Below are 27,061 nucleotides of genomic sequence, written 5' to 3'. Positions count from 1 at the left end.
TTCCGCAGGTAGGCGCAGGTTCCCAGGGAGCTGCCATGAAGCTATCATCCTGCAGCGTTCCAAGCTCCTTGCTGTCTTTGGACCAGCAAGCACCCTTAAAGGGCAACTGCTAGAAGACAAGGCATATTCACTTCGATACTGGCTCGTGACACCTGTCAGAAATCTTACCAATGAAGCCCAACAGAAGTACAATGAATGCCATATCAGTCGATGTGTGAACCCACAAGCCTCAAAAGATCTGTTTCGGCCCTTCAATGGGCACGGAACATGGGTTTTCCAAATGGTTATGGTGTTCTATGCTGTGCAAAATGATGTGCAGCGGCAACATCTGGACCCACAGGAGAAACAAGGCACAGGGTCAGATGATCTTTGGACTATTCTAAGGAGGAGAAAGGTGATGAAGGCAATGCAGTATCAGCTGATTACATCGCTGCCAAGAATGCCCTTTTTAATGCAAGGTTTTATATGTGGACTGATGCCAGAACCACATGCAACAGCCACTCTTCCTATGCCCCACAATGTTATTGACACAAAGCAGTCCTGCCAGCAATTAGCTACCCATTGCACATCTCCCTGCATTGATCCCGAACAATTCATATCTCCCATTCATCATCAAGCGAGTTAAAATATGACTTGCTGCCCAGCTACCAAATGGGTAAGATGGGAAAATGATGCAAACTATTAAAACTTATGCGTTTATACTAAAGAACGGAGACATCTCAAAACAACATTTTCTCATACACTCATGTGCATACCATTGGGCAACAACAAAACTTTACTATTCCTTTTCCTGTCTGATGCAACCCATGTGGCTTCAGCAGCAGGCTGCTCAGAGCACCCCTCTGACTGCTGAGATACTCTTGGCTGATGACTTGAGAGTTTCTAAGCTTGTGAGGGCTTGTCAATGTCTGCAAACTTCTTTCCTTCCTTGGCTAGTAACGAAGGCTGAACAAGATTACGCAAAACTGTGGGGTTCTGATGGGCTAAGATCTGTAACTTAAACCACATCCTTGCCAATCATGAAGACTATTTATTTCCACCTCTGCAACACATCCCCCCCCAAGAATCATAGAATGACACAGCATTCTATATCATTTGGACTATCATGCCAGTGCCAGCTCTTTGGTAGAGTTATTCAGTTAATCCCACTCCCCCTGCTCTTTTCTCCAAAGCCCTGCAAATATATTCCTTTCAAGCATTTATGAATTACCTTCGAACGTTCTTATTGAATCTGCTTCCAACACCCTTTCAGGCAGTGTATTCCGGATCACAACTTGTTATGTAAAATAGTGGTTCCTCATGTAACCTTTGTTTCTTTCGGCAATCACCTTAAATCTTGTGTCCTCTGGTTGCCAACCCTTCTGCTACTGGACACAGTGGACTAGGTTTTCCCATGGGCTTTGGGGCCTTGATGTTTGGACCAAGTGGGGGTCTCGGACCAGCAGCAAGAACGGCTCAACAATCTTCCAGGAGGCAATGTCCAAATTGGCTGCCTCCACATTTGCCGTCCTATTAAGGATGACAGGTAGGCTCGTCAGGATGCAGGCCCACAGAGCCGGCAGCTCTGGAGCGTCACCCTGGGAGAGGTGGATGCTGTACAGCCAGGTAGGGCACATTGAAGGAGCCTCAAGGAGGAAGAAAAAAACCCGAAAATCTAGGCTAACAGATCCATCCGGTGTATCAGGCTTGGCCAAGATTGCAGTCTTTCATGCTGGTGGTCCTATCAATGGGGAATGGATCTTTTGGCTTCAATGGTCCCCCGGCCTGCTACAGGGTAGGCCACCTCCATTGAGCTGGTGGCCTCCATTCATGGAGGGGCCAATCTGCCAGTGGCAAATTGCTGGCGAGGCCACAAAATATGCCCCTAATTGGGACCTATATCACCGTACTTTCTTGCTGTCTCTGTGGAGCGGGCAGCTGATCTGATTCCCTGCCTGTCTGCTGTTGGGAAAGTTCCCCTGCAGCCATCATGGGGTGAGAAAATTCAGCCCAGTTTCTCCTCATTTACTTCGCCAAAACCATTCAAGATTTTGAACCTCTATCAAACCTTCTCTTAACCTTCCCTGTTTTAAGGAGAACCACTCCGGCTTCACCAGTCTCCACATAACTGAAGTCCCTTATCCATGGAACCATTCTAGTTAATCTTGTCTGTATCTTATCCAAAGCCTGGAAATTATTCTCTAAGTGTGATATTCAGACTTGAAAACAATACTCCAGTTCAGATTCCACAAGTGTTTTATAAAGGTTTAGCATAGCTTCCTTGTTTTTGTACTCTGATCCTTGAATAAAATGTCAAGAATCCATACGTTTTTGTGACAGCCTTCTCAACTTGTCCTACCACCTTCAATGATTTGAGTACATACATAAGTGTCGATGCAGACTCGATGGGTCGAAGGGCCTCTTCTGCAGTGTGAGATTTTGTGATAAGTGTATATCATCTGGAATCTTTGAAATTATGCTTTGTATACCCCGTTGAAGTCATTAATTTATATTAGAAATAGCAGTGATTGTAATACCAGTCTCTGGGAAGCACTACTGTACCTCCAGTCTAAAAAATAGCTGTTCACTACTACTCTCTGTATTCTGTCCCAAAAGCAATTTTGCATCTAAGCTGTCACTATCCCTTTAACCCCATGGGCTTTAATTTTGCTAACAAGTCTATTTTGTCAAATAATCTTTGAAGGTCCATAAACACATCACCTACACTAATCTTCACCTTTACTCCATCACAGAACTCTTAACAAGTTAGAAAATATATGCTGGCTTTCAATTATTAGTCCATAATTTTCCAAATGTCAATTAATTTTGTCCCAGGTTATTGGCTCTAAACATTTCCCCATCAATGACATTAGGCTGAATGCCTGTAGTTGCTGTGTTTCTTCCTCTCCCCTTTTAAAAAAACAAGGTTGCAACATTTTCAATTCTTCTGTCCTCTGGCATCACCCCCATACCCAAGGAGGATTGTAAACTTGTGGCCAGAATTTCCACCTCTACTTTTTCCTCAACAGCTTAACACTAAAAAGCATACCATGCTTTAGTTATCCCCAGCCTTGATTATTCTAATGCTTTTTTTGATGGTCCTCTTTTGTCCACTTTTCCATAAACTTCAATTTATCTAAAAAGGAGCTGTTGCTGTACCTTGATTTACACCAAGGCCCAACCTTACACAGTTGGCTGATCATTCCCCAATCCATTGAATTTTAAATCCTTTGTTTTCAAATCCCTCCATGGCCACATTCCATCTTAATGCTGCAACCGCCTACAGACATTGATCTTTACCTGCTCCATTTTGTCTATAGACTCCTGCATCCTCCTTCGTGGCATTTTTGCGGCTGCCTCGCCCTGCCCTCTGGAATTCCCTCCCTAAATCTGTCTATTTCTCCCACCTTTAAGAAACCTTCTCAAAAGCTATCTTTACGCTCATGTCTTCTGACAACCTTTTAAAATTTCTCTCTTGGCTTGGTGTTACTGTAGTTATACCATTACTATGTGAAGTGCTATGGATAGTGTGTAAACACATGACAACTTTATTCTTACCAGTTTGAGCCTGAAGTTTTCTTAGGTTGTAACCACCTGGACCAACAAATCTAGCTCTTTTTGACACCGGCACTTGTACTGTTTCTGAAAAATATAAACAAATGTACTGATTTACAGGTTTTACTTCTCCTGAATTGAAGACAGGCAAAAACCAGATGAAAGCAAGTACATGCTTCTTGGATTAAAAATAAACCGAAAAGTTGTTGGAAATCATCAGATTTAATCAGCAAAACAATTTTGGAAGGAATAAATTAAATACTTTTAAGTAAATAGCTGTCTTCTCAAAGTCTAATGATAAAGAAAGTGGATGTGGATCTTTAGCTGCATTCTGACCACCTTTTGCTACTTGGAACTTTGTTAAAAGAAGTGAAACCTATCAATGTTGATGTTCAGAAAAACTTGAATGCATCCGTACAAGGGACTCAAAGTTAGCATGCAGGTAGAGCAAGCAAATAGGAAAGCAACTTTTAAAAAAAAAATCATTCATTGGATGTGGGCTTCACTGGCTGGGCCAGCATTTATTGCCCATCCCTAGCTGCCTTTGAGGTGGTGGTGGTGAGCTGCCTTCTTGACCCACTGCAGTCCATGTGGTGTAAGTACACCCCCAGTGCTGTTAGGAAGGGAGTTCCAGGATTTTGATCCAGTGACAGTGAAGGACTAGCGATAGATTTTCAAGTCAGGATGGTGTGTGACTGGGAGGAGAACATTCCAGGTGGTGGTGTTCCCATCTATCGACTGCCCTTGTCCTTCTAGATGATAGTGGTTATGGGTTTGGAAGATGCTGTTGAAGGAGCCTTGGTAAATTCCTGCAGTGCATCTTGTAGATGGTACACACTGCTGCCACTGTGCGCGGTGGTGGAGGGAGTGAATGTTTGTGGATATGGTGCCGATCAAACGGGCTGCTTTGTCTTGGACGGTGTCAAGCTTCTTGAGCGTTGTGGGAGCTGCAGTCATCCAGGCAAGTGGAGAGTATTCCATCACACTCCTGACTTGTGCCTTGTAGATGGTGGATAGGCTTTGTGGAGTCAGGAGGTGAGTTACTTGTTGCAGGATTCCTAGCCTCAGACCTGCTCTTGTAGCTGCATTATTAAAATGCCTTGTCCAGTTCAGTTTCAATAACACGTTGATTTTTATTGCGATGGGGTTTAGATAACAGGAATAAAGAAATCCTGCTACAATTGTACAGGGCTCCCCTCTACTCTCCATCATCAGTAAAGTGATGGAAGGGGGTCATCAACAGTGCTATCAAGCAGCATTTGCTTAGGAATAACCTGTTTACTGATGCTCAGTTTGGGTTCTGCCAGGGTCACTAAGCTCCCGAACTCATTACAGCCTTGATCCAAACATGGACAAAAGAGCTGAACTCCCATGGTGACTGCCCTTAATATCAAGACCTCATTTGACCGAGTGTGGCATGAAGGTACCCTGCCAAAATTGGAGTCAATGGGAATCAGGGGGAAAAATCTCCACTGATTGGAGTCATACCTAGCGCTAAGGAAGATGGTTGTGGTTGCTGGAGATCAATCATCTCATTTCCAAGACATCACTGCAGGAGTTCCTCAGGGTAGTGTCCTAGGTCCAACCAACTTCAGCTGCTTCATCAATGACCTTCCTTCCATCATAAGGTCAGAAGTGGGGATGCTTGCTGATGATTGCACAATGTTCAGCACCATTTGCATCTCCTCAGATACTGAAGCAGTCCATGTCCAAATGCAGCAAGACCTGGACAATATCCAGGCTTGGGCTGACAAGTGGCAAGTAACATTTGCGCCACACAAATGCCAGTCAATGACCAGCTCCAACAAGAGAGAATCTAACCTTCACCCCTTGACATTCAATGGCATTGCCATCGCTGAATCCTCCTCTATCAACATCCAGAGGGGTTAAAATTGACCAGGAACTGAACTGGACTAGCCATATAAATACTGTGGCCACAAGAGCAGGTCAGAGGCTAGGAATTCTGCAGTGAGTAACTCACCTCCTGATTCCCCAAAACCTGTCCACCTTCTAGAAGACACTAGTCAAGAGTGTGATGGAATATTCTCCACTTGCATGGATGAGCAAGAAGCTTGACACCTTCCAGGACAAAGCAGTCCACTTGATTGGTACCTCTTCCACATACATTCACTCCCTCCACCATCGCACAGTCGCAGCAGTGTGTACCATCTACAAGGTGCACGGCAGGGACTCACCATGGTCCCTAGGCAGCACCTTCCTAACCCAGGAACGTTACCATCTAGAAGGACAAGGGCAGCAGATAGATGGGAACACCACCTGGAAGTTCCCCTCCAAGCCACTCACCAGCCTGACCTGGAGCAATATCGCCATTCCTTCAGTGTCACTGGATCAAAATCCCAGAACTCTCTCCCTAACAGCACTGTGGGTGTATCTACACCACAGGGACCAAAGCAGTTCAAGAAGACAGCTCACTACCACCTTCTCAAGGGCAGTTAGGGATGGACAATAAATGCTGGCCTAGCCAGCGACGCCCACATATGGTAACAGAATAAAAACGAGAGGCTTGTTTTCATGTCTTAGGTAAATGAGTTCAGTGGCCAACCAAATTCTAACTGTACCCCTTATGTTCTCCTCAATTGCTGCTTGCAATCAATAACGGGTGAGACTGATGTAAGAATAAACTGTGATGGCTTATTGAAACAAAGGGCAGAGCACACATGCTCACTCAGAAACCTCAGTTTCTAGAGCCCGCGCTGTCCAGTGATTTGCCAATGCTGTCACATGATCAGTACACTTGCATCGCTTAAAGGGACAGGGTGCCTCACTTTACCACACTTGTCCTATGATGAGAGGCTGAGTACTGGGATGAGAGAGTTGGCCTACGATGAGAGGGTGAGTAAATTGGGTCTATTTTTCTGGAGTTTAGAAGAATGAAAAGTGATTTCATTGAAACATACAAGGTCATTAAGAGGTTTAACAGGGTAGACACAAAGGTTATTTCTACTGGCTGGTGAATCTAAAACAAAGGACAGAGTCTGAGGATAAGGAGAAATTGCTTCATTCAAAGGATTGTGAAACTTTGGAATTTGCTACCCCTGGAGGGTTATAGGGGCTCCATCACTGACTGCATTTAAGTTGGGATAGACTAATTTTTGGTATCTCGGAATCAAGGGATATGGCGAGTGGGCAGGAACTTGGAAGCCCAAGGTCAGCCATGATTGTATTGAGTGATGGAGCATGCTCAGTGGGCCATATGGTCTACTTCTGCACCTATTTCTTGTGTTCATGTGTTCAGCCACTTGCATGCGATGCAGGTGACTGAAGTTGTACTCTGTTGATGCTGCCCATTATTCTTGACAGATGAAGTGCTCTTTGTGCAAAAGAGGAAAACAGCCGGATGTGCCACAACAGAGTTGCAATATTCCAACACTGATATGTTTCACCAGAATTGAGCCTAATTTCTAGCATTCAACCTTTATGGAGAATTCTTGAGTTTATTCTTAAAATTAGAAGGATTAGAAATAAACCTGTTATTTGAATACAGTACAGCGTTAAGTATAATAGAGAATGTTCAATTCCAGAAACAAAATTAAATTGATGTATAACTACTAACTTACTTTAAAAATTAAGTGCTACTTTCATAAATGTGAAAAAACAATGAATCTTAACTGCTTGTCACTAAATGTTTTTTGACCTAGGGTCAGGATTTTATGAACAAGGAAGTATTCTTCAAAACATCACACGTTGACCAAGTTAGATATTTATTTTCATTGGAGCCAGATGTCTTTTTTTTTTAGGTACAAAAGTAGCTTTTTAAAATCATATTAATTTGTTTTACTTTTGTCTAATAATCACACTAATAGATAGTAAAAAAAGAAAAGGTAATTCTGTATTACAACTTACCAAGAACAGGCCCATTTTCTTTCCTTTTTTCCCTGGGTTTAGTAATTGCTTTATTCATTATGCTTAAGATTTCCTTCTTGGCAGCTAGTTAAAAGAGCAACAATATTAGAACAATACAAATTGCAATTAAAACCAGAGTTATATTGCAAGATGGATGTCAGATTTACCTGAGGCTTGTTGGATAGCTTCCATTATAATTTTCAATGGCAGTCCTGCTATTTTAATATCTGCCTAAGGAAAAATAAATGATATACTTCAGTGGAGCACTAAAGACTATATGCATCAAATCCGTTGGATCAATTTTTATCAGTATATTATTTGACACACTGGATGGTTATTTTCTTTACTAAACAAATAATTAATATTACTGTAACTGGAGTTTGATTAACCTGAAATATGTGTCTCAAAACAATTCATTACAAATATACAATCACTGGAGAAACAATGGTAAAACTATAATAGGATCATTCAATAAATTACAGACCTCTCAGGGGGTGTAATTTGTGTTACTGCGTTCTTGAAGAACTGAAAATGTATGAAACTAGGATTAATTTATATTAATCCATATTTTAATTTCTGAAAATGGCTATTCTGGAAAGTATGAAATGCTCAGCAATTCAATTCAGCACATGCAAATTCCATGCTCAAGATTTTTTAGCATAATATTTTGCATATAACAGAAATGAGCAGAAAATCAGATGAAATGCAAACAATAAAACTAAATATACAAAAGAACAGACATCAGAAAGTTAGCAATATCCTTTCTTTGCCCAGCTAGCCAAGACACAGCGATACGGTGTTCCATGGACCCATTTCTAAAAGGGCTAAAATAACTATAGGTGTCACAATCCCAAAATCATTCTTGCATCCCAGCCCAACATTCAGTAACATTGAAAAGGTGTCTCAGAATAGGCTTGTACCTAAATTCAGCAGTATTGTATAAGGGAAAAGTAGCAACATAGATGGAAATTCGGTTGATGGATACACAGTTAGGGTAAATGTTGCTTAGGATAGAGAAGGTCTTAAAGCACTTCAATCAAAGAGTCATATATTGATAGGACTGCAAAAAGATCTCAGGAGGATATAGATAAGTGAATGGCAGCTTTGGCTTGGCAGTAATGCTCTTGTCTCGGAGCAAGAAAGTCATGAATTCCACTCCAGAAATTTGCACGCATATTCTAGGGTGACATTTCAGTGCAGAACTAAGGGAGTTTTGTACTATCATATAAGACATCACGCTGAGATTCCTTGAGTCCTCTCAGCTGGATGTATAAGATTGTACTGCATTATTTGAAGAACAGCTGAGAAGTTACCTTCAGTTACCTGATCGATTTTATCTCTCAATCATCATCACTACAAAAAATTAGCTGGTGTCAAATCTCATTACTGTTTGTGGGATCTTTCTGTGAGCAAATCGGTTGCCATGTTTCCCCAATTACAACAATGACTACTTTAAAGTAATTAATTGGTTATGAAGTATTTTGGGGCATCTTGTGAAGGTTTTGAAAGGTGCTATATAAATGCAAGTTTCTTTCATTTTTTCTTAGATGGAATTTAAGGTGCAAAAACCTGTGATAATGTACGCTGGGTGGAAAAACAATTTGAGCATGCATACATAGTGGAAACATGCTGAAAGATGTGGAGGAACAGAGACTTGGGATGGCATTTAATAGAGAGCTGGCAAGAGACTTGCGTTACCTCTTATAGGGAAGGCCCAGCGAGATAAGTGCCACTCAGGCATTTAACTGGACAGCAGCTGCCCTTTCCCGGGATCAAGGACCTTGGGGCCAAAGACCGGCCTGCCGAATGCTGTCAATATATCAGAGGCTAGCAAGACTATTGAATTGACAATGCTACTGGGGGGTGATGACTGCTGCTGGCGCAACATGCATCCAAGGTTTGGCATCACTGCTGGATTCCAAGCCACAGCAGAGTGATGGCGGGACAGGGGCCATGGTGGGGCGAAAACAGTGGGGTGGGGGGAAAGGGGGTTTTAGCAGTAAGGGCTGGCTTTCAGTGAGCCCCCCTTCCCCATGCCTGGCCCCTCAAATTGGGCACTGTTGTTAGGCCACAGTTGAAGCACTATTTGCAGTTTTGAGCAGCTTATTACAGAAAGGACTTTAACGCTATAGAAAGCATACAAAGTAGATTAACAAAACATTAAACTAGCAATCAGAAACTATAGGGAGTGTTTTTCCTATGGCGGGCGGGCTGGGTGGGAGCGGGCGTGGAGCCGATCACTGCCCGCGATCAGCTGCACGCCGTTATTTTACGCGGGTGGGCCAACGTAATGTGCGGCCAGTAGCACTCAGCGCTATCTGTGCCAGAGGTGGGAGGAGGGAGAGTCGGGGACTGTGCTTTTTTGTACATGTGCACGCAAGAGCGCAGCTATCTCCCTGAGGCAGGGAGCTGCCTTGGGGAGATTGAATAGACAATAAAACATTTTAATAAATGTAAAAATTTATTTTAACATGTCCCCTCAGGTGAGGGTGTCACATGAGTTGGGACATGTTTGTGAAGTTGGGAAAAGTTATTTATTTATTTTATAAAAGCTTCAGGAAATCTCATCCCGCCCGTAGATGAGGTTTCCTGAAAAACGCGAAGGCCGCTTGGGCTTTTCGGCTACCTGCCAACCTTAAGGTTGGACGGGCAGTGTTCTCAATTAGTTTAATTACTTTCTTAATGGCCTTAATAGGCTGAATGAAACATCGAAATGACGCATGATGATGTCGGGACGCACACCCGATGTCACTGTGTGTTAGTTTATGTATCGGCGTGTCGGGCCTGTCCCCGCACGCCGACTGGAAGATTGAGCTCTATATTTATAAGGAGAGGCCTGAGAAAATGGGATGATTTTCATTGGAAAAAGTGATATAATAGGTTTTTTCAAGATTCAGAGCTTTTATGGAGTGAATAGAAAAAGACTATTTTCTTTGGACAGTGACATGGGATAATCAATTTAAAATTATCCATGATGGAGTAAGTGCCACATTTACCTGTAAAGCTGTTATTCCTTTGTTTGTGCCTGCCATCTTGAAGTCCATATCTCCATTATAATCCTCAATACCCTGCAAGAGTCAACAGAATTATTTTACATTCTTTGAATGGGCATAGATACAAGTCAATATGGGTCATAAAGCTAATGTTGCAACAACTCATAAAAAAGCAAACCAAAATATCAGTCAGGAGACGGTAATCTTCAATCTCAGCAGGTTTGTCCGGATTTTGCTTTGTGACAAGGCCAACAGCTACCCCAGCCACTGGAGCTGAAATCGGAACACCTGATGAATAAACAAAACAACAAAACTAAAATAGATTGTAAACTCCATGTAAACAAATACTTAAGTCACTAGTCTTTGGTATATTCTAGCAGCATTTACTGAAAACTTTACACAGTTTTTTCTTAAATGTATTCACTGCTGTAAAACTTCTTGAATTAAAAAGATACTGCGGAAAGGAAACATTCAGTTCAGTTTAAAATGAAGATATTCAGAACTTTACCTGCATCCATCAAGGCCATGCTTCCTGCACATACTGATGCCATAGAAGATGAACCTATAAATTAAAAATGAACACAAAAAGCTAAACCACTGATGAGACCAGACCACTGGACTCCCAATTCCAGCTCCAAACACCACAAATGCAAACACAAGAGCAAAATACTGTGTTTGTTGGAAATCCGAAATAAAAACATAAAATGTTGGAAATATTCAGCAGGTCTGGTAGCATCTATGCAGACTGAGAGAGTCAATGTTTCATTTCTAATGAGGCATCATTGACCTGAGAGTACTTAATGATGTTACAGATTTTAAGGAAGTCAGGAACTGTCCAAGGCTCCAAACATTCCTTCTGGGTGCTAATTGGCACAGGGTCAATAAGATTAAAGAGGTAAATGCGTGGCTCAAAGATTGGTGTGGGAGAAATGGGTTTGAATTCATGGGACATTGGCACCAGTACTGGGGAAAGAGGGGCTATTCCGTTCAGACGGGCTCCACTCGAATCATGCTGGGACCAGTGTCCTGGCGAATCGCATAACTAGGGTTGCGGATAGGTCTTTAAACTAAATAAAGGGGGGAAGGGTTCAGTTGCATATGAATATGCATGTAAATATGCAAATATAAAACAAACAAAGCTTAAGGAGCGGCTAAGAGTGCAGGTTAGTGACAAGGCTGATTGTTACCAAAAAGTGAAAGGAAAGGACAGGGTGTGAATGCCATATTGCACCAAAGAATCATATAAGAGTAGAGAAAATTGACAACATGGCAAACTTAAAGGCTTTGTATCTGAATGCGCGTAGCATTCAGAATAAAACTAATTAGTTAACAGCGCAAATAGAGATAAATAGGTATGATTTGGTGGTGATTACTGAGATGTGGTTACAGGGAGAACCGGTTTGGGAGTTGAATATCCAAGGGTACTCAATGTTTTGGAAGGATAGGCAGGAAGGAAAAGGAGGTGGTGTAGCTTTGTTAGCAAAGGAAGAGATCAGTGCTATAGTGAGGAATGATATAGGCACTGGAGAGCAAGATGTAGAGTCAGTCTGGGTAGAAATAAGAAATAGCAAGGGAAAGAAGTCCCTGGTGGGAGTAACCTATAGGTCCCCAAACAGTAGTTCAGCAGTAGCGCACAGTGTAAACCAGGAAATACTGGGAGCATGTAAGAAAGGCACGGCAATAATCAAGGGTGATTTTAATATGCATATAACTGGACTAATCAAATTGGCAAGGGTAGCCTCGAGGGAGAGTTCATAGAGTGGATTAGAGATTGTTTCTTGGAGCTATATGTTGGGAACCAACTAGGAAGCAGGCTATTCTAGATTTGGTTTTGTGTAATGAGATGGGACTAATTAATGATCTCATAGTAAAAGGATCCTCTAGGGAAGAGTGACCATAGCATGCTAGAATTTCAAGTTCAGTTTGAGAGCGAGAAACTGGAGTCCCACACTAGTGTTCTGGAGTTAAACAAAGGTAACTACTTAGGCATGAGGGCAGATTTGGCCCCAGTGGACCGGGCAGGAAGACTACAAGTTAGGATAGTTGATGAACAGTGGCAGATATTTAAAGGAGATATTCAATTCCTCCCAAGTAAAATATATTCCAAAGAGAAAGAAAGATGGTAAAAGGGGGTTAAACATCAATGGCTAAGCAAGGAAGTTTTAAAGATAACATGAAAGCAAAAACTAAGGCGTACCAAATTGCAAAGGTCAGTGGCAGACTGGAAAATTGGGAAACTTCTAATGATCAACAAAAGGTTACTAAAAAAAAAATAAAAATGAAAGAAAACTAGCGCAAAATGTAAAAACTGATAGCAAAAGCTTCTACAAGTTTATAAAAGGAGAGAGAGTAGCCAAAGTGAATGTTGGTCCCTTGGAGGATGAGACTGGGGATTAATAGTGAGGAACGCAGAAATGGCAGAGATGCTTAATCAATATTTTGCCTCAGTTTTCACGGTGGAGGACACTAGTACCACCCCAATTACAACAGGTAGTGCACAGGGTATAGAGAAGGAGGAACTTCGAACAATCACCATCACTAGAGAAAAAGTACTGTACGAACTATTGGGATTAATGGGTGACAAGTCCCCAGGACCTCATAGCCTACATCCCAGGTTCTTAAAGGAAGTGGCAGCAGAGATAGTGGATGCATTGGCGATAATATTCCAAAATTCCCTGGATTCTGGAAAGGTTCCAGTGATTGAAAAAATGCCAATATAATGCCTTTATTCAAAAAGGGGGGTGGGAAAAGTAGGAAACTATAGACTAGTTAGTTTAATGTCTGTCGTTGGGAAATTGTTGGAATCCATTATTAAGGAAGTAGTAATGGGGCATTTGGAAAGTCGAAATGCAATCCATCAGAGTCAGCATGGTTTTATGAAGAGTAAAACGTGTTTGACTAATTTGCTAGAGTTCTTTGAAGATGTGACAAGCAAAATGGATAATGGGGATCCTGTAGATGTAGTGTATCTGGACTTCCAGAAGGCCTTTGATAAGGTGCCACACAAAAGATTAATATACAAGATAAGATCACACCGAGTTAGGGGTAATATATTAGCTTGGATAGAGGATTAGCTAACCAACAGAAAGCAGAGGATCGGGACAAATGAGTCTTTTTCTGGATGGCAAGCTATAACTAGTGGGGTGCCACAGGGTTCGGTCCTTGGGCCCCAACTATTTACAATCCATATTAATGACTTGGATTCAGGGATAGAAGGTACTATAGCTAAATTTGCAGATGATACCAAAATGGGTGGGAAAGTAAGTTGCAATGAAGAAATAAGAAATTTACAAATGGATATGGACAGGTTAGGTGAATGGGCCAAAATGTGGCAGGTGGAGTTTAACGGCAGAAGAATAAAAAGGCGACTAATTATTTAAATGGAGAGAAACTTCAGAATGTTTCAGTGCAGAGGGATCTGGATGTCCTCATGCATGAATCACTGAAAGCTAGTATGCAGGTACAGCAGGTAATAAGGAAGGCAAATGGAATTTTGGCATTAATTGCTAAAGGAATTGAGTATAAAAATAGGGAAGCGCTGTTGCAACTGTACAAGGCTGTACTGGTGTGACTGCACCTGAAGTACTGTGCAGTTTTGGTCCCCTTACTTGAGGAAGGATGTAGTTGCATTGGAGGCAGTTCAGAGGAGGTTCACTAGATTGATTCCAGAGATGCGGAGTTTGTCTTATGAGGAGAGATTGAGCAGTTTAGGCCTATATGCGCTTGAGTTCAGAAGGATGAGAGGAGATCTAATTGAGGTATATAAGATGCTAATGGGGATAGACAAAGTAGATGTGGAACGGATGTTTTCCCTTGCGGGGCATTCTAGAATGAGAGGCCATAGTTTTAGGCTAAGGGATGGTAGATTTAAATCAGAGATGAGGAGCAATTAATTTTCTCAAAGGCTCGAGAATCTATGAAATTCACTACCTCAGAGTGCAGTGAGTGCTGGGACGCTGAATAAATTTAAGGAGAAGATAGACAAATTTTTAATTAATAACAGGTTGAAATGTTATGGGGAGAGGGTGGAAAATTGGAGTTGAGGCCAAAATGAGATCAGCCATGATCGCATTGATTGGTGGGGCAGGCTCAAGGAGCTGAATTGCCTACTCCTGCTCCTAGTTCTTTTGTTCTTACAAAGTCAGGATACAGCACATCGAGCTTCTCCACCATTCAATAAAATCTGGCTGATCCTATTGTAGCCTTAATGGCACTATTTTACTTGCCCCTCATAACCCTCAACTACCTTGTCAATCAAAAATCTGTCTAACTCAGCCTTGAAATAGCAATTTTCTTGTACTTCTTTCAATTTAGTGCACTGTGTTTACTTCTCACAATGCAAATCCCTCTACATTAAGGAGGCCAAATGCAGACTGGGTGACCATTTTGCAAAAATCCTCCTTCCAGTCCACACGCATGACCCCGAGCTTTTGGTTGCCTGTTGTTTCAATTGTGTGCTCCGCTCCCCATCTGACCTATCCATCCTCAGCAATGAAGTTTAACGCAAGCTTCAGGAACAGTACTGCATCTTTCAATTAGATTTTTACTGCCTTGCAGACTCAACAATGTGGTCAACAATTTTTAAAATTAAAAAAAAATTCATTCACGGGATGTGGGTTTCGCTGACTGGGCCAGCATTTATTGCCCATCCCTAGTTGCCCTTGAGAAGGTGGTGGTGAGCTGACTTCTTGAATCACTGTAGTTCATGTGGTGTAGGCACATCCACAGTGCTGTTAGGAAGGGAGTTCCAAGATTTTGACCCAGCGACAGTGAAGGAACGGAGATATATTTCCAAGTCAGGATGGTGAGTGACTTGGAGGGGAACTTCCAGGTGGTGGTGTTCCCATCTATCTGCTGCCCTTGTCCTTCTAGGTGGTAGTGGTCGTGGGTTTGGAAGGTGCTATCTAAGGAGCCTTGGTGAATTTCTGCAGTGCATCTTGTAGATGGTATACACTACTGCTACTGTGCGTCGGTGGTGGAGGGAGTGAATGTTTGTGGATGTGGTGCCAATCAAGCGGGCTGCTTTGTCCTGGATGGTGTCCAGCTTCTTCAGTGCTGTAGGAGCTGCACTCATCCAGGTGAGTGGGGAGTATTCCATCACATCCCTGACTTGTGCCTTGTAGATGGTGGACAGGCTTTGGGGAGTCAGGTGGTGAGTTACTCGCCACATAATTCCTAGCCTCTGACCTGTTCTTGCAGCTACAGTATTTATATGGCTAGTCCAGTTCAGTTTCTGATCATAATTTCAGATCATAACCTCTATACCCATTTATTTAGGATTGTAGCTTTTGGTGATGATTCTGCTTTTCACATTCATACATCCTCTAGACATATTTTATTTCTTTACTTGTCCCACTACCATCTTGTTCTTGCCTTGCGCTATCATCCCTTTAGTTATTCAATATTTCCTGCCTTTCAACCTATTGCAGACCTTCCCTTTTGTTCTTTCCTTGCCTTTGGAGATGCATAAAGACTGTTACACATCTCCAACTGTTTCCAGTTGTGAAGAAGGGTCATTGACCTGAAATGTTAGCTGTTTCTCTTCTCAAAGATGCTGCCAGACCAGTTGAGTATTTCCAGCATTTTTCATTTTTATTACAGCAAACACAAAACCCATTTAGACTTTGTCAAACACACTGCGTAAACAGAATGCTTCATGGACATAAAACACACTTGTTCTCAGGTCCATGAAGTCATTCTATCACTCATGGAGTATGGCAATGATCCAGACTCATGCTCCTAGCTGAAGGTGGAAATGTAACATTGTAAGAGCGGGAAAGAGAACGGTAAACTTCATAGGCTGGATGTTACTGCAGGTTTTGGGACCAAATGGGGCCATATGTGGGGCTAGGAAAATCCTGCCCTACGTGTCCTTCCATTGCTAAACAGTCCATAATTCAAATTCCAGCACCACCTACTGTACTGTTATGACACAGCAGTTGGTAAAGGCTGTTTTTTTTTAAATCCCAGAGGGAAACTTTAAACAACTGTCATAAAACACACCACTTGAAAATATAGGTTGAGTTGCAATCTCGAGAGGTTTTTATATCAAACTACACGGCACGTTTATTAATTTATACAAGTTAAACATATACAACATCGCTACAAATTATTACTATTGTAAGTTTTAACAGATTCCCAAACTAATTTCCACTCAGGCAACAATAACGCATAGACTTTAAGCAGATACCAGGCAAAGTATTTTCACCACACAAATTCAAAATGAGGTTCCTTTCATTTTGGTTCCTTTGCAGGCAAGTGTAAGCTTACGGCTGCTTTGACGTTACATGCCTCTGTTTTGCGCACACAAAACTGCTTTTGTTATGTCCAGAACTTCTCTTTGAATGTAAATTCTCATTGTATCACCAGCCCCTTGAACTCCACCTCTTCTAACAATAAAACCCTTTTCAAAGTACCAATTTTATTAGATATATAAACATATTGCTTGGTGTCTCAACTCTTTTCTTCTCCGCCGATGCTGCCAGACCTGCTGAGTTTTTCCAGGTAATTCTGTTTTTGTTTTGGATTTCCAGCATCCGCAGTTTTTTTGTTTTTAATTTTGTTTTTATTATTATTGCTTGGTGTCTCCTGACTAGGTGCAAGATTTCACTCCCACTCTTGAATGCTCTATTCAACAAAATGCAAATGTACCTCTACCTCTCTGTTTACATCTCAAGACTACTATACTTCAAAGCACCAAGACCAGTTGGCTTTAATCCAATTAAGACAGAGACACACCCACAGACTAAACCTCTATTTAAAAAAAATAATTTCCAATAACATTTTATACATTAATAGCTTCATGACATGCACACTCAGCCAAAAAGAAGCATTTAATATCAAGGAGAGTAGTACTAATCACAAAATCAACGTGAGACATTCTAGCAAATAAGCTAAAGGAAAAAAAAAAACAAAATTCACTTATATTGGGCCAGAATTTGTTGTGAGGCTAATGGAGCTCCCTGTTACTTGTGCACACATCCAGCAACTTCAGGCTATGGTCAGGTGCGAGGTTGAACGCAGATAACCAAAGGTTGCTGTCTGTGTTGTGCTGCTGTTAGCTTTGGGAAAACGGCACCTCACTGTCTGGGAATGCATTGAATGACATGAAGTTGCAATCACGCATAGCACTCAGACTTATAAGTTCAGAAATGAGGCAAGGCGAGAACGTGGAGAGATTTCAACATGAAGATGAGAATTATACAAATAAAGGTGATGGTGGACCATGAATCAATGTTGGTTAGTGATCACAAGGTTGATAGATGAATGAAATACTTGCTATGAGCTACAGTAAGTGCAGAGTTTTGGTGGGCTCAATTTCATTGAGGGTGGAAGATGAGAGGCCAGCTAAGAGAACATTGGAGAACATAAATGTACTGTAATACACGCAATCATTTAAAAAATAATGTACTGGCTCATTTTCAGGATGTGGGTGTTACAGGCTAGGCCAGCATTTATTGCCCATCCCTAATTACTCTTGAGAACGCAGTAATGAGCTACCATTTTGGATTGCTACAACCCAGGTAGTGCAGATAGTCCCACAGTGCTGTTAGCTATGGAGTTCCATAGATGAATGAAGAAACAGCAGTACATGTCCATGTCAGGATGGTGTGAGACTAGGAGCGGAACTTGGAGGTGGTGGTGATTAGATGTCACAGCTTTGGGAAGTGCAGTTGAAAAAGCCTCTGCAAGTTACTGCAGTGCATCTTGCAGATAGTGTAGCTATTGTGTGCTGGTGGCGTGTTTTGAGGGTGGTGGGTAAGTCAATCAAGTGGGCTGCTTTGTCTTTGATGGTGTTGAGCTTCTTGAGTGTTGTTAGGGTTGCACTCATCCAGGCAAGTGGAGAGTATTCCATCACATCCTGACTTCCACCACCTACAGTACACAAAGGCTTTGGGGAATCTGGAGGTGAAACATTCACCACAAGATACCCAGCCACTGACCTGCTCTTGTAGCCACAGTTTTGGTGTGCTTGGTCCAGTTACGTTTCAGGTCAATGGTGACCTTCAGGATGCTGACAGTTGGGGTGCTTAGACTTTCTCTTGTTGAAGATGGTCATTGCTTGGCAGTATCATGGCGAGAATGTTATTTGCCACTTATCATCCCAACCCTGGATACTGTCCAGATCCTCCTGTCAGGATGGACTGCTTCATTATCTGAGGTATTACGAATGGAAGTGAACATAGTGCAATCATAAGTGACTATTCCCAGTTCTGCTCTTAGGATGGAGGGAAGGTCATTGATGAAGCAGCTAAAGATGGGTTGGGCCTAAGATACTACTCTAAGGAAATCATGCAGCAATGTCCCAGGACTGAGAGGATCAACCTCCAAAATCCACAACCATTTTTCTTTGTGCTAGGTATTACTCTAGCCAGAGTTTTCCATTCTGTTCCCCATAGTCTTCAGTTATACTAGGGGTTTTTTGTGCTACACTTGGTCAAAATGCTGCCATGAGGTAGTCACTCTCACAGGATGAAATCATGGATTGAACGAATACTAGAAATATATACACAATCACTCTGTCAAACTAAACATTGAGGGTGAGAGCTGCAATGACTGGATGGGGTATTGTATGTGGGTCACAAATTTTAACACGTTTACTGGGAATAAACTGCGGGGATGGCAGGGGGAGTGGGGGTGGGTCATCCTTTCATCACAAAGTGAATAGTGACAATGTCAAAGAACCTATGGATTTCTTCCTGTCCAAGACATCATTTGCCAAAAACACACCAAGCTTTCATGGAAATCAACTCACTGCTGTTCATGGTCATGGTGTGTCCTTTACCACATCCCCTCTGAGCCCTGAGCCCCCAAAAGCCCGTCCCCAGCCCTCTGAGCCCCGAGCCCCTCCCTGGCCCTCTGAGCTCTTGTCCTCTCTCCTCTCCACATAACTCTGCCAATCTTAGTTTGCTTGTTCTCCAAGCTTTTGATCTTCTTCAGGTAAGCAACAAGCTGATAAAAAAACAGCTGGCAACAGGGAGGAAATATACTTCTGGCACCAGGCTCCAGCTAGGTGTATTAGCAGTTATAACATTGGGGGTGTGGGATGGTGTTCAAGTTCTCCAGAAATCATGTCAACAATCACAACTGAGAAGACCAATCCTTGACTGTTTCAGTCTTAAGTACAACATAATAAGAGTTAGTTATCGTCAGTCAACTTTCTAGCACTGAAAATTAACTATCCAGTTTCATCCCTTCAGGTTTTGATTATTTGCGATAAAAAATGTAAAATTTTAAATTTAATTTTAAAAATGTTGTGCTCGCTCCTAATCCAATCTTTGTTACCCCTCTCTTTCTGTACCCGATCTGTCATCGAATTTAGCCACTCTAATTTACACTTCCTTCTCAGACCTTGTGCCAATCAATTTCCCAATCCTTCAATCTGATTGCTTAAGGAGATGCACAGTAGCTTGCCCTGTTCACTCAGGTCCCAGATGCCTGACTTGCCTCACTGTGAGATTGTCAGATCGCACTCACAGCAACTTGCTATGCAAAGATTTTAAAAAACTAAATGTGCAAGGACAAGTCTAACTAAATGCACAACTACAGCTAACAATTTACATTTTTGGATCACCTTGAACTTACAACTCTCATTTATTTGAAGCAAAACAGAGGCTTTTGAACATTGGTACATTAGATAAATTAGGGGATTTAAATAAAAGGATTTAAAGCAAACATAAGGCGCTGTTGTTTGAACTTGTGACTAATCCATTCAATAACTTACCATTAGATTCTAGTACTTCTGCAGTTACTCTTATTGTAAATGGAAATTCTTTAGGAACCACAGGTTTCAATGCTTTTTCTGCAAGAGCACCTAAATTGATAACATTTTAATAGAAATAAATAAATATTTTAATAAAGATGTACAATAAATTTATAAACAGTAATTCTGTGAATTAAACAAAATGATTCATTCTTCTCACCATGACCTAGTTCCCTCCTATTCTGACCAACTAATTTTCCGATTTCATTTGTTGCATAAGGCGGAAACTGAGATAACAAATATGATACAATTAGAACAGGACAAACATGCTTTCAAACAAAAAACAAATTTACATAAGTGCGTTCTAAGCAAGCATATCAAGAAATTTTCACTCCTGGGATGATATTCAATGGAGGTGATGGGTGTCTTGCCCACCTACTGAGAGCCGGTGGGAGCACTGCATTGCCTCTTTTCAGGAAGGCCGGCCAAATTAAGTGCTAATCAGGCACTTAACAATCCTAGCTCTCCCTGACTACCAACTACAAAGCACCAGTGAATTTGATGATATTCTCTTCTCGCCACATACACATGTTAATGGCTGGGAATTTGCGGTCTCTGGCGAAGCAAGGGCAACTTGCTACTAACCACGAAGGATGTCTTGCCAAGAGATCTGGTAATCTCTTGTGAGAATTTCACCTCTCTCGTTGTACAGTGATACTGCAACTTTCTTTACTGGACATTTACAGCATAAAGCAATAATGATGTCATCAGGCTGTCCAGCAGCAAATCACATTAAAGAGTTTTAAAGGCCCCCCTCCAAAACAGGGGTTTGGGGAGGGGGGCGGTGAAGGGGTGGGGTAGGGTGATGGGCAGAGGCAGTATCACAACTCAGCCTGTGTTGCAACTGCTAATTTTGCGCTCATCAGCACATACACTACATCCTGAAGTTGCAGTTGGTATTAGACAGCAAATGACAGCCCACAACCAATGTAGGGAAAATGTATCAACTAATTTACACACAGCAAGCAACTATCAGATAGATAACCAGATAAGCTGATTTTAGTGACGTTGGTTAAGTGACATATGTTGGGGAGAATTCTCTGAAGAGTGCCACGGAATCTTTTATACTAATCTAAGAGGGAAGATGGGGCCTCAATTTAATATTCTACTCAAAAGATGCATCTTCGGCAGTGCAGCACTCTACTCAGTGCTGCCCTAAAGAGATGGCCTGGATTACATACTTAATTCTCTGAAGTGGGGCTGGAGCACGATCTTCTGCCAATAAGCCAAGGCTGAAAAATGGCAGGGAATATTGATTTACAGGAAGAATAAGTTGCGTAACTGCAAATAACTTTTATAACCACTTGAAACTCTGACTTCATTAGTTCATTCATCAATAAACAACTGCTGCAAATATGAAATGTACTTAAAAAACACAGGGTTTGTCAGCCGGGAAATGTTTTTATTCAAATAAACATTTGTTGCAGAGGCTGGGTATGGAACGGTATAACAAAGTCTCTCAATAAGTTTCAATCATTCTATGTACTATGTTGGATTTCAACCAAGAAAGCAGAAATGAGGGGCTATCGACCTGAAGTGTTAATTCTGTTTCTCTCCACAGACTCTGCCCAATCTGCTGAGAGTTTCCAGCATTTTCTGCTTTTATTATAGCAGAAGCTGCATTACCAACTTCTCCCTGTTGCTTAGTGGGATCAGTTGGAATATGTATCTCCACATAAAATCCTTTGCTAACTCATTTGATGAGGAATGGATTTAAGCATGACTTCTTTTTGTGCAAACATCTCCAAAAGCAAATGCATTTACACTGAAAATCTGCTATCTACAGGAAACTTACAGGGAAGAATTATGCAAACAAATGACGAGGTGTAAATTATAAATATGGCTATTATAAATATTGCACTTTGATTCAACAGAGAGCACTGATCTGTCATATTCACTGAAAGTTCAACTGTAATTTATGAATAAAACAAATTAAAACCTATTGCAGTAATCTGAAACACCAAAAAAGGTTACATTACCTCATAGTGCAGCATGAAATTTTTTTCCTTCACCCCACTGTATAAGTAAAAATTATAACATTAGTTTGGGTAAAGCATAATAATTTATTAGCAAAATTTGAAAGTCACTTTATCTGCAGACATGGGCCAGGATTTTCCCTGTGGGCTTCAGAACCCCACCATCATGGTCAAATGGGGTTTAGAAGCCCGCATTGTGTAGGGAGCAATCTTCTGGCTCCAATTTTCTCCAACTTGGCCAATTAATGGTCAGAGGGTGGGCTTGCTGTCCAATTATGAATGGCAGGTTCTTGAAGCTGGAGGACCAATAGGAGGCCCTCCAGCTGTAAAGGAGGGGAAGCTGGCCTTTACAGGTAAATGAGAAAGTGGTAGCCCAAGATGGAGGCATCCTCTCTCTAACTTTTAATTGGAAAGTGGCCTCAACAGCCAGGGCACTACTGTGAAGCCAGACAGAAGGAAAGTCCTTAAAGTCTGCCTGGAGTCCGAGCCTTTTTGGTGTCCAGTCGGGTGGCTGCCTCCAGGCAGCTGCACGTTTCTCCGAAACTACCGGGGACCAGGAATTTTCCAGTCTGCCTCTGACAACAGGCCTTTAATGAGATCAATTGGCTATCTGCTGCTTTCAGGCAGTAGGCCTGTTGCACAACCCCCCCACCCCCAACCACCATAACTATTCCATCCCCAGGAAAATGGCCGGGGGTGGGATGGACCTGGCAAACCAGCATGCTGGCCAGTGGTGCAAATTTATGTGCCTGCCCACCTCCGTGCCCGTCATCGTTAGGATCTAAAAATTCAGCCCATGGTGTGGACTAAGTGCAGCTTCTTGTTGGCTGCAAAGGGAACGTTTAAAATTTTTTATGTTGTAAAAGGCAAACATTCCACTGTGGATGAAAACTAAAACTCCTCTTTCACATTCCCAATGTATATCTGCTTACTCCCATGGTTTTGTTTGGAGTCTGTAACTTTATAATTTGCTAAACCCTACAATGACTGGTGTCATCAAATTTTCTAATCATCAACATAAAAATCAGGAAACGTTAGGAAACAGGAAAACAAGCCCTTTATTTCTGGTTAATCTTGACCTTTCTATCATATCCCCAAATCCACTTTTTCTCCAAAAACAGGTCCTGCTGTCTCTTGAATACATTCATATCGTTTTTTTCAATGGCATCCCTGAATAATTTACATCACCTTCTATGAAATGGTTCTCTAGTTCACAATTTATTTGATTTTATTAATCTTTTTATATTCCTTAGTTTTTGCTAGTTTGAACTATTTGTCTGGATAAAATACATCAACCCCTTTCATAATTTCAAAATCTTCTATTATGCCACTTCAAAAGACTCATTTACCCAATGAGAACAAGCACAATAACAATAGCTAAAGATTAACTTTGGAAGAGGAAGACCATTGGTCAATATTATTGCATCCATCCAAAGGTTACCATTACACCATTGTTTTTCACATTATGTGACATTTTCCTTCTACTACTGTCTCTGAGAGTCCATTCCGTGTGTCGAGATCTTCAGTCCTTGCAAACTACTGTCCCATCTCCCTTTCCACTTTCCTCTCCAAAGTCCTTGAATGTACTGACGTCTCCCAAATACATGCACATCTTTCCTGTAATGCATGTTTGAATTTTCCAATCCTGTTCCCATTCCTGCAACAGCACTGAAACAGTACAAACCAAAGTCTTAAATTATTCCCTTTGTGACTTGTGACCATGGTACTCAATAGTTCCACATACTGCTGGACCTCTGTCTATCCTTTGACATGGTGGACCACACTATTATCCTCCAAGGCTTTTTCTTCATTGTTTAGTTCTGTGGAATTGTTCTTACTAGGTTCCACTTTTACCAATTGAGTGTACCAACAGCACTTGTAGCAATGGCTTCTTTTTCTTCTCTAATGCCCCCAATGATCTATCCTTGTCACATTCTTCTACATGCTGCCCTTTGGCGATATCAACTGCAAACTTGGGGTTAGATTCCATAAGCAAGCTGACAACACCCAGGTCTACTTCTCCACTACCTCTCTAGATCTCTCCAGCAACTGTGCTGTCGAACAGATTGCCTTTTATCCAATCTTTGAAAAGCGACAATTTCTCTCCCTGTTTATCAGATGTGTAAAGCCATCAACTTTAGCCTATGCCACAAACTTTGTATCATCACCATTAATTCAATTTCTCTCCTCTGTCATTGTATCAAGCTGAACCAAACTGTAATTTTGTTGTCCTATTCAACCAAGAGTTGGACTTCCACCCACACACATTGTAATGGAGATTGCTATTTCCTTCTTTAATATGTTATTCACAGCCTCAGCCCATCTGCTGCAGAAACCCATGCCTCAGCCCATCTTGCTGATGATACACTTATGTCACCTCCAGATTCGATTATTCCAATGTTCTGCCATTTTTCAACCCGCATAAGCTTTAGCTCATCCAAAATTCTATTGTCTGTATCCTATCCAGCAACATTTCTCACCCACCATTACTCACCATTGGCTTCAGCACCCCAAAACCTCAAAATTAAAATTCTCATCCTTAAGTTTTAAGCCTTATGACCTTGGCTCTTCTTAGCTCCATAACCTCTCCAGCCTTACAACCATCCACTCCCAAACTTTGTTCTTTTGTCTATTTCTTTGTGCACCCCTCTTCACACCACCACTGCGAGCCTCACCTTCAGCCATCCAGAAGCAATGTTCTAAAGTTACCTCTCAAGTCCTCCTCTTCTCTACCTCTTGTATCCTCCTTAAGAATCTCCTTAAACCTACCACTTTAATCTTTCTAATATGTTCTTTTAAGGTCCATTTCTCATCTGCTTATGTTACTGTGAAGCACAGTGAAACAATTTTGTACATTAAAGATACCATATTGCATATTGTTATTGCTGTTGTTGTTTGTGGGAAGAACTTCCTCATTTTAATCTTACATTTACTAGTTTGAACCTATGCCCTGTTGCCCTCTTCTCACAATTTAGTTTAAGATAATTTTCCTTGTGGCACAGTGGGTAGCATCCCTACCTCAGCCAGAAGGTGCGGGTTCGAATCCCACTCCCTTGGTGGCCATGGAAAATGCTTTCATAACACAGCCAAACTTGTTGATTGCCAACTTGTAAATCCTTCCAATACATGTATGTCAGACGGTAGGAGCAGAAGAGTCTCCTTGTCAGCAATGCTTGATGTAGAGTGGCGCCTCTTCAAGCTAGATGCTCTGGCTTTCAGCTAGCGACATGTCCCACAAAAAGCCAGCTACAAAACCAGTGTCTATCACTATGACCGCTTAGGAAGGGTGAAATGACTGCCCTTTTCTACCACTCCAGATTTGAGCTTAACAGGGATTTTTTGTGAATTTAGAGAGAAGATGTGCTTTGCCAATACTGCAGGAGTCCCAATATTTATACTTTCAGGCTATAAAGAATTAGTCAGACAGGTTTCTGAGTTTATTGAACCTATTTCCCAAATTTAAAAAAAAACCTAGGTAGATTGCAATCACCATTCATACATCACATACACACACTAGTATAGATGGTAGAATAAGAAGATAAGCTTGAAGACTTTTTCTCTTACAGTCAGTGAAGAAGATAAAACAAAGGAGTATATGATTAGCTGTCCTTTGGTTAGTTTTGATACAGTGATTCATGTTGCGGCCATTTTGTCCAGTTATCTTCCTGGAGCAAACTTCCACACTTTATTGATCTTTTGATCTTGGTTTGCAGTAGATTTCTCTCTTCAGGATGGTTACTTTGCAAATCTGGGCATAATACTTGAGGGTGAAAGCAAGAGCAAGAGGAAAGAACTGCATTGCAGCCTTTCAGTATAGCATTCTGATCTGTGAACTCTGGCTTGGTAAACAGTTCTTAAAGTCTTGCTGGCTCCAGAGGAATTTGATTAATCCATACCTGCTGCCGTCATTGTTTTTAGAACAAGTAACTGCATTTTGACGTCTCATCTCAGAAAGTTTTGAAAGGTTTCAGGATAGTGTAAAAGCCAATAGGGGATGGGGGTTCTTTCACGCTCCCCAGGGGGAGTGTCTTTTCCTTTTCATCCCACTTTGTGGAATTCAAGTTTGTATATTGTAGCTGGCAGGCGGTCATCCATTTTCTGAATAGGATTACACTTTATTGTTTTTTAAAATCCAGCCAGAAAAGAATTAGAAATTGTATCTTTTCTTTTAAATAAAAAAAAAAGCACGTCCTGGTAACACTATGGACACAGGGCATCCTGTGGGCAGAATTTTTCCGTCGGTGAGCTGGGGGTGGACCCCGCTCGCTGACGCGAAAGTGACACGGGACGACGTCGGGAGGGAACCCCGACGTCATCCCGCCCCATTTAGATATTCAGGAAGGCGGGCAGATCAGCTGTCTGCCCGCAGACCTGTCAATTGCCAATTGAGGTTATTGACAGGATAATTAATGCAACTAAAGGCCTTGCCCGTCCAACCTTGGTGGGCAGGCCAGGAACCCAGCGGGCTTCTGAAAAAACATGAAACCTCATCCACCGGGGGGATGAGGTTTCATGTCTGTTTTAAAAAACCTTAATAAATTTTCTGTGATATTTATTAACATGTCCCATCTTGTGTGACATTGTCACATGAGGGGGACATGTTAATAATTTTTTTTATTTTTCTATTTTTAAAGTTTCAAACACTGTCAGCGCTCTCCCTGAGACAGCACTTAGTCTCAGGGAGATGTGCGATCTTTCGCGCGCATGTGCAAAAGGGCGCACTCTGGCAGTTGGGGAATCTCCCCCGCCTCCCCGCATAGCACTTCCCGTCGGGCAGCAAGCTGGGGGGGCCTTAAGCGGCCCGCCCACTTAAAATGGCAGCGGTGGCGATTGGCTGTCCACCCGCCGCCGAGCCGGTGGGGCCCGCCCATCAAGGGCAAAATTCTGCCCTCTAAGTCTAAATGATTTTCCAGATTTACCTTATTCAAACT

General features: G+C 41.8%; 1 protein-coding gene across 2 annotated transcripts in view; it reads right to left on the bottom strand.

The window, feature by feature from the left end:
- LOC121275395 (polyribonucleotide nucleotidyltransferase 1, mitochondrial) overlaps window positions 1–27,061 on the bottom strand; it is a 94,121-nt gene that overhangs the window by 14,287 nt on the left and 52,773 nt on the right. For both annotated transcript variants that reach the window (XM_041182951.1, XM_041182952.1), the window contains 9 exons: window positions 22,134–22,170; window positions 20,315–20,381; window positions 20,116–20,205; window positions 10,900–10,953; window positions 10,570–10,679; window positions 10,395–10,466; window positions 7,566–7,629; window positions 7,399–7,482; window positions 3,538–3,621 (listed from right to left, as the gene is read on the bottom strand). In XM_041182951.1, coding sequence (XP_041038885.1) covers window positions 3,538–3,621; window positions 7,399–7,482; window positions 7,566–7,629; window positions 10,395–10,466; window positions 10,570–10,679; window positions 10,900–10,953; window positions 20,116–20,205; window positions 20,315–20,381; window positions 22,134–22,170 — 662 coding nt within the window. The remainder of the gene's footprint in view (window positions 1–3,537; window positions 3,622–7,398; window positions 7,483–7,565; window positions 7,630–10,394; window positions 10,467–10,569; window positions 10,680–10,899; window positions 10,954–20,115; window positions 20,206–20,314; window positions 20,382–22,133; window positions 22,171–27,061) is intronic.

Source organism: Carcharodon carcharias, chromosome 2 (assembly GCF_017639515.1).
Source record: "Carcharodon carcharias isolate sCarCar2 chromosome 2, sCarCar2.pri, whole genome shotgun sequence".
Classification (NCBI taxonomy): domain Eukaryota; kingdom Metazoa; phylum Chordata; class Chondrichthyes; order Lamniformes; family Lamnidae; genus Carcharodon; species Carcharodon carcharias.
Note: the sequence above shows the minus strand (reverse complement) of the source record. Positions and strands in the feature narration are given on the sequence as shown.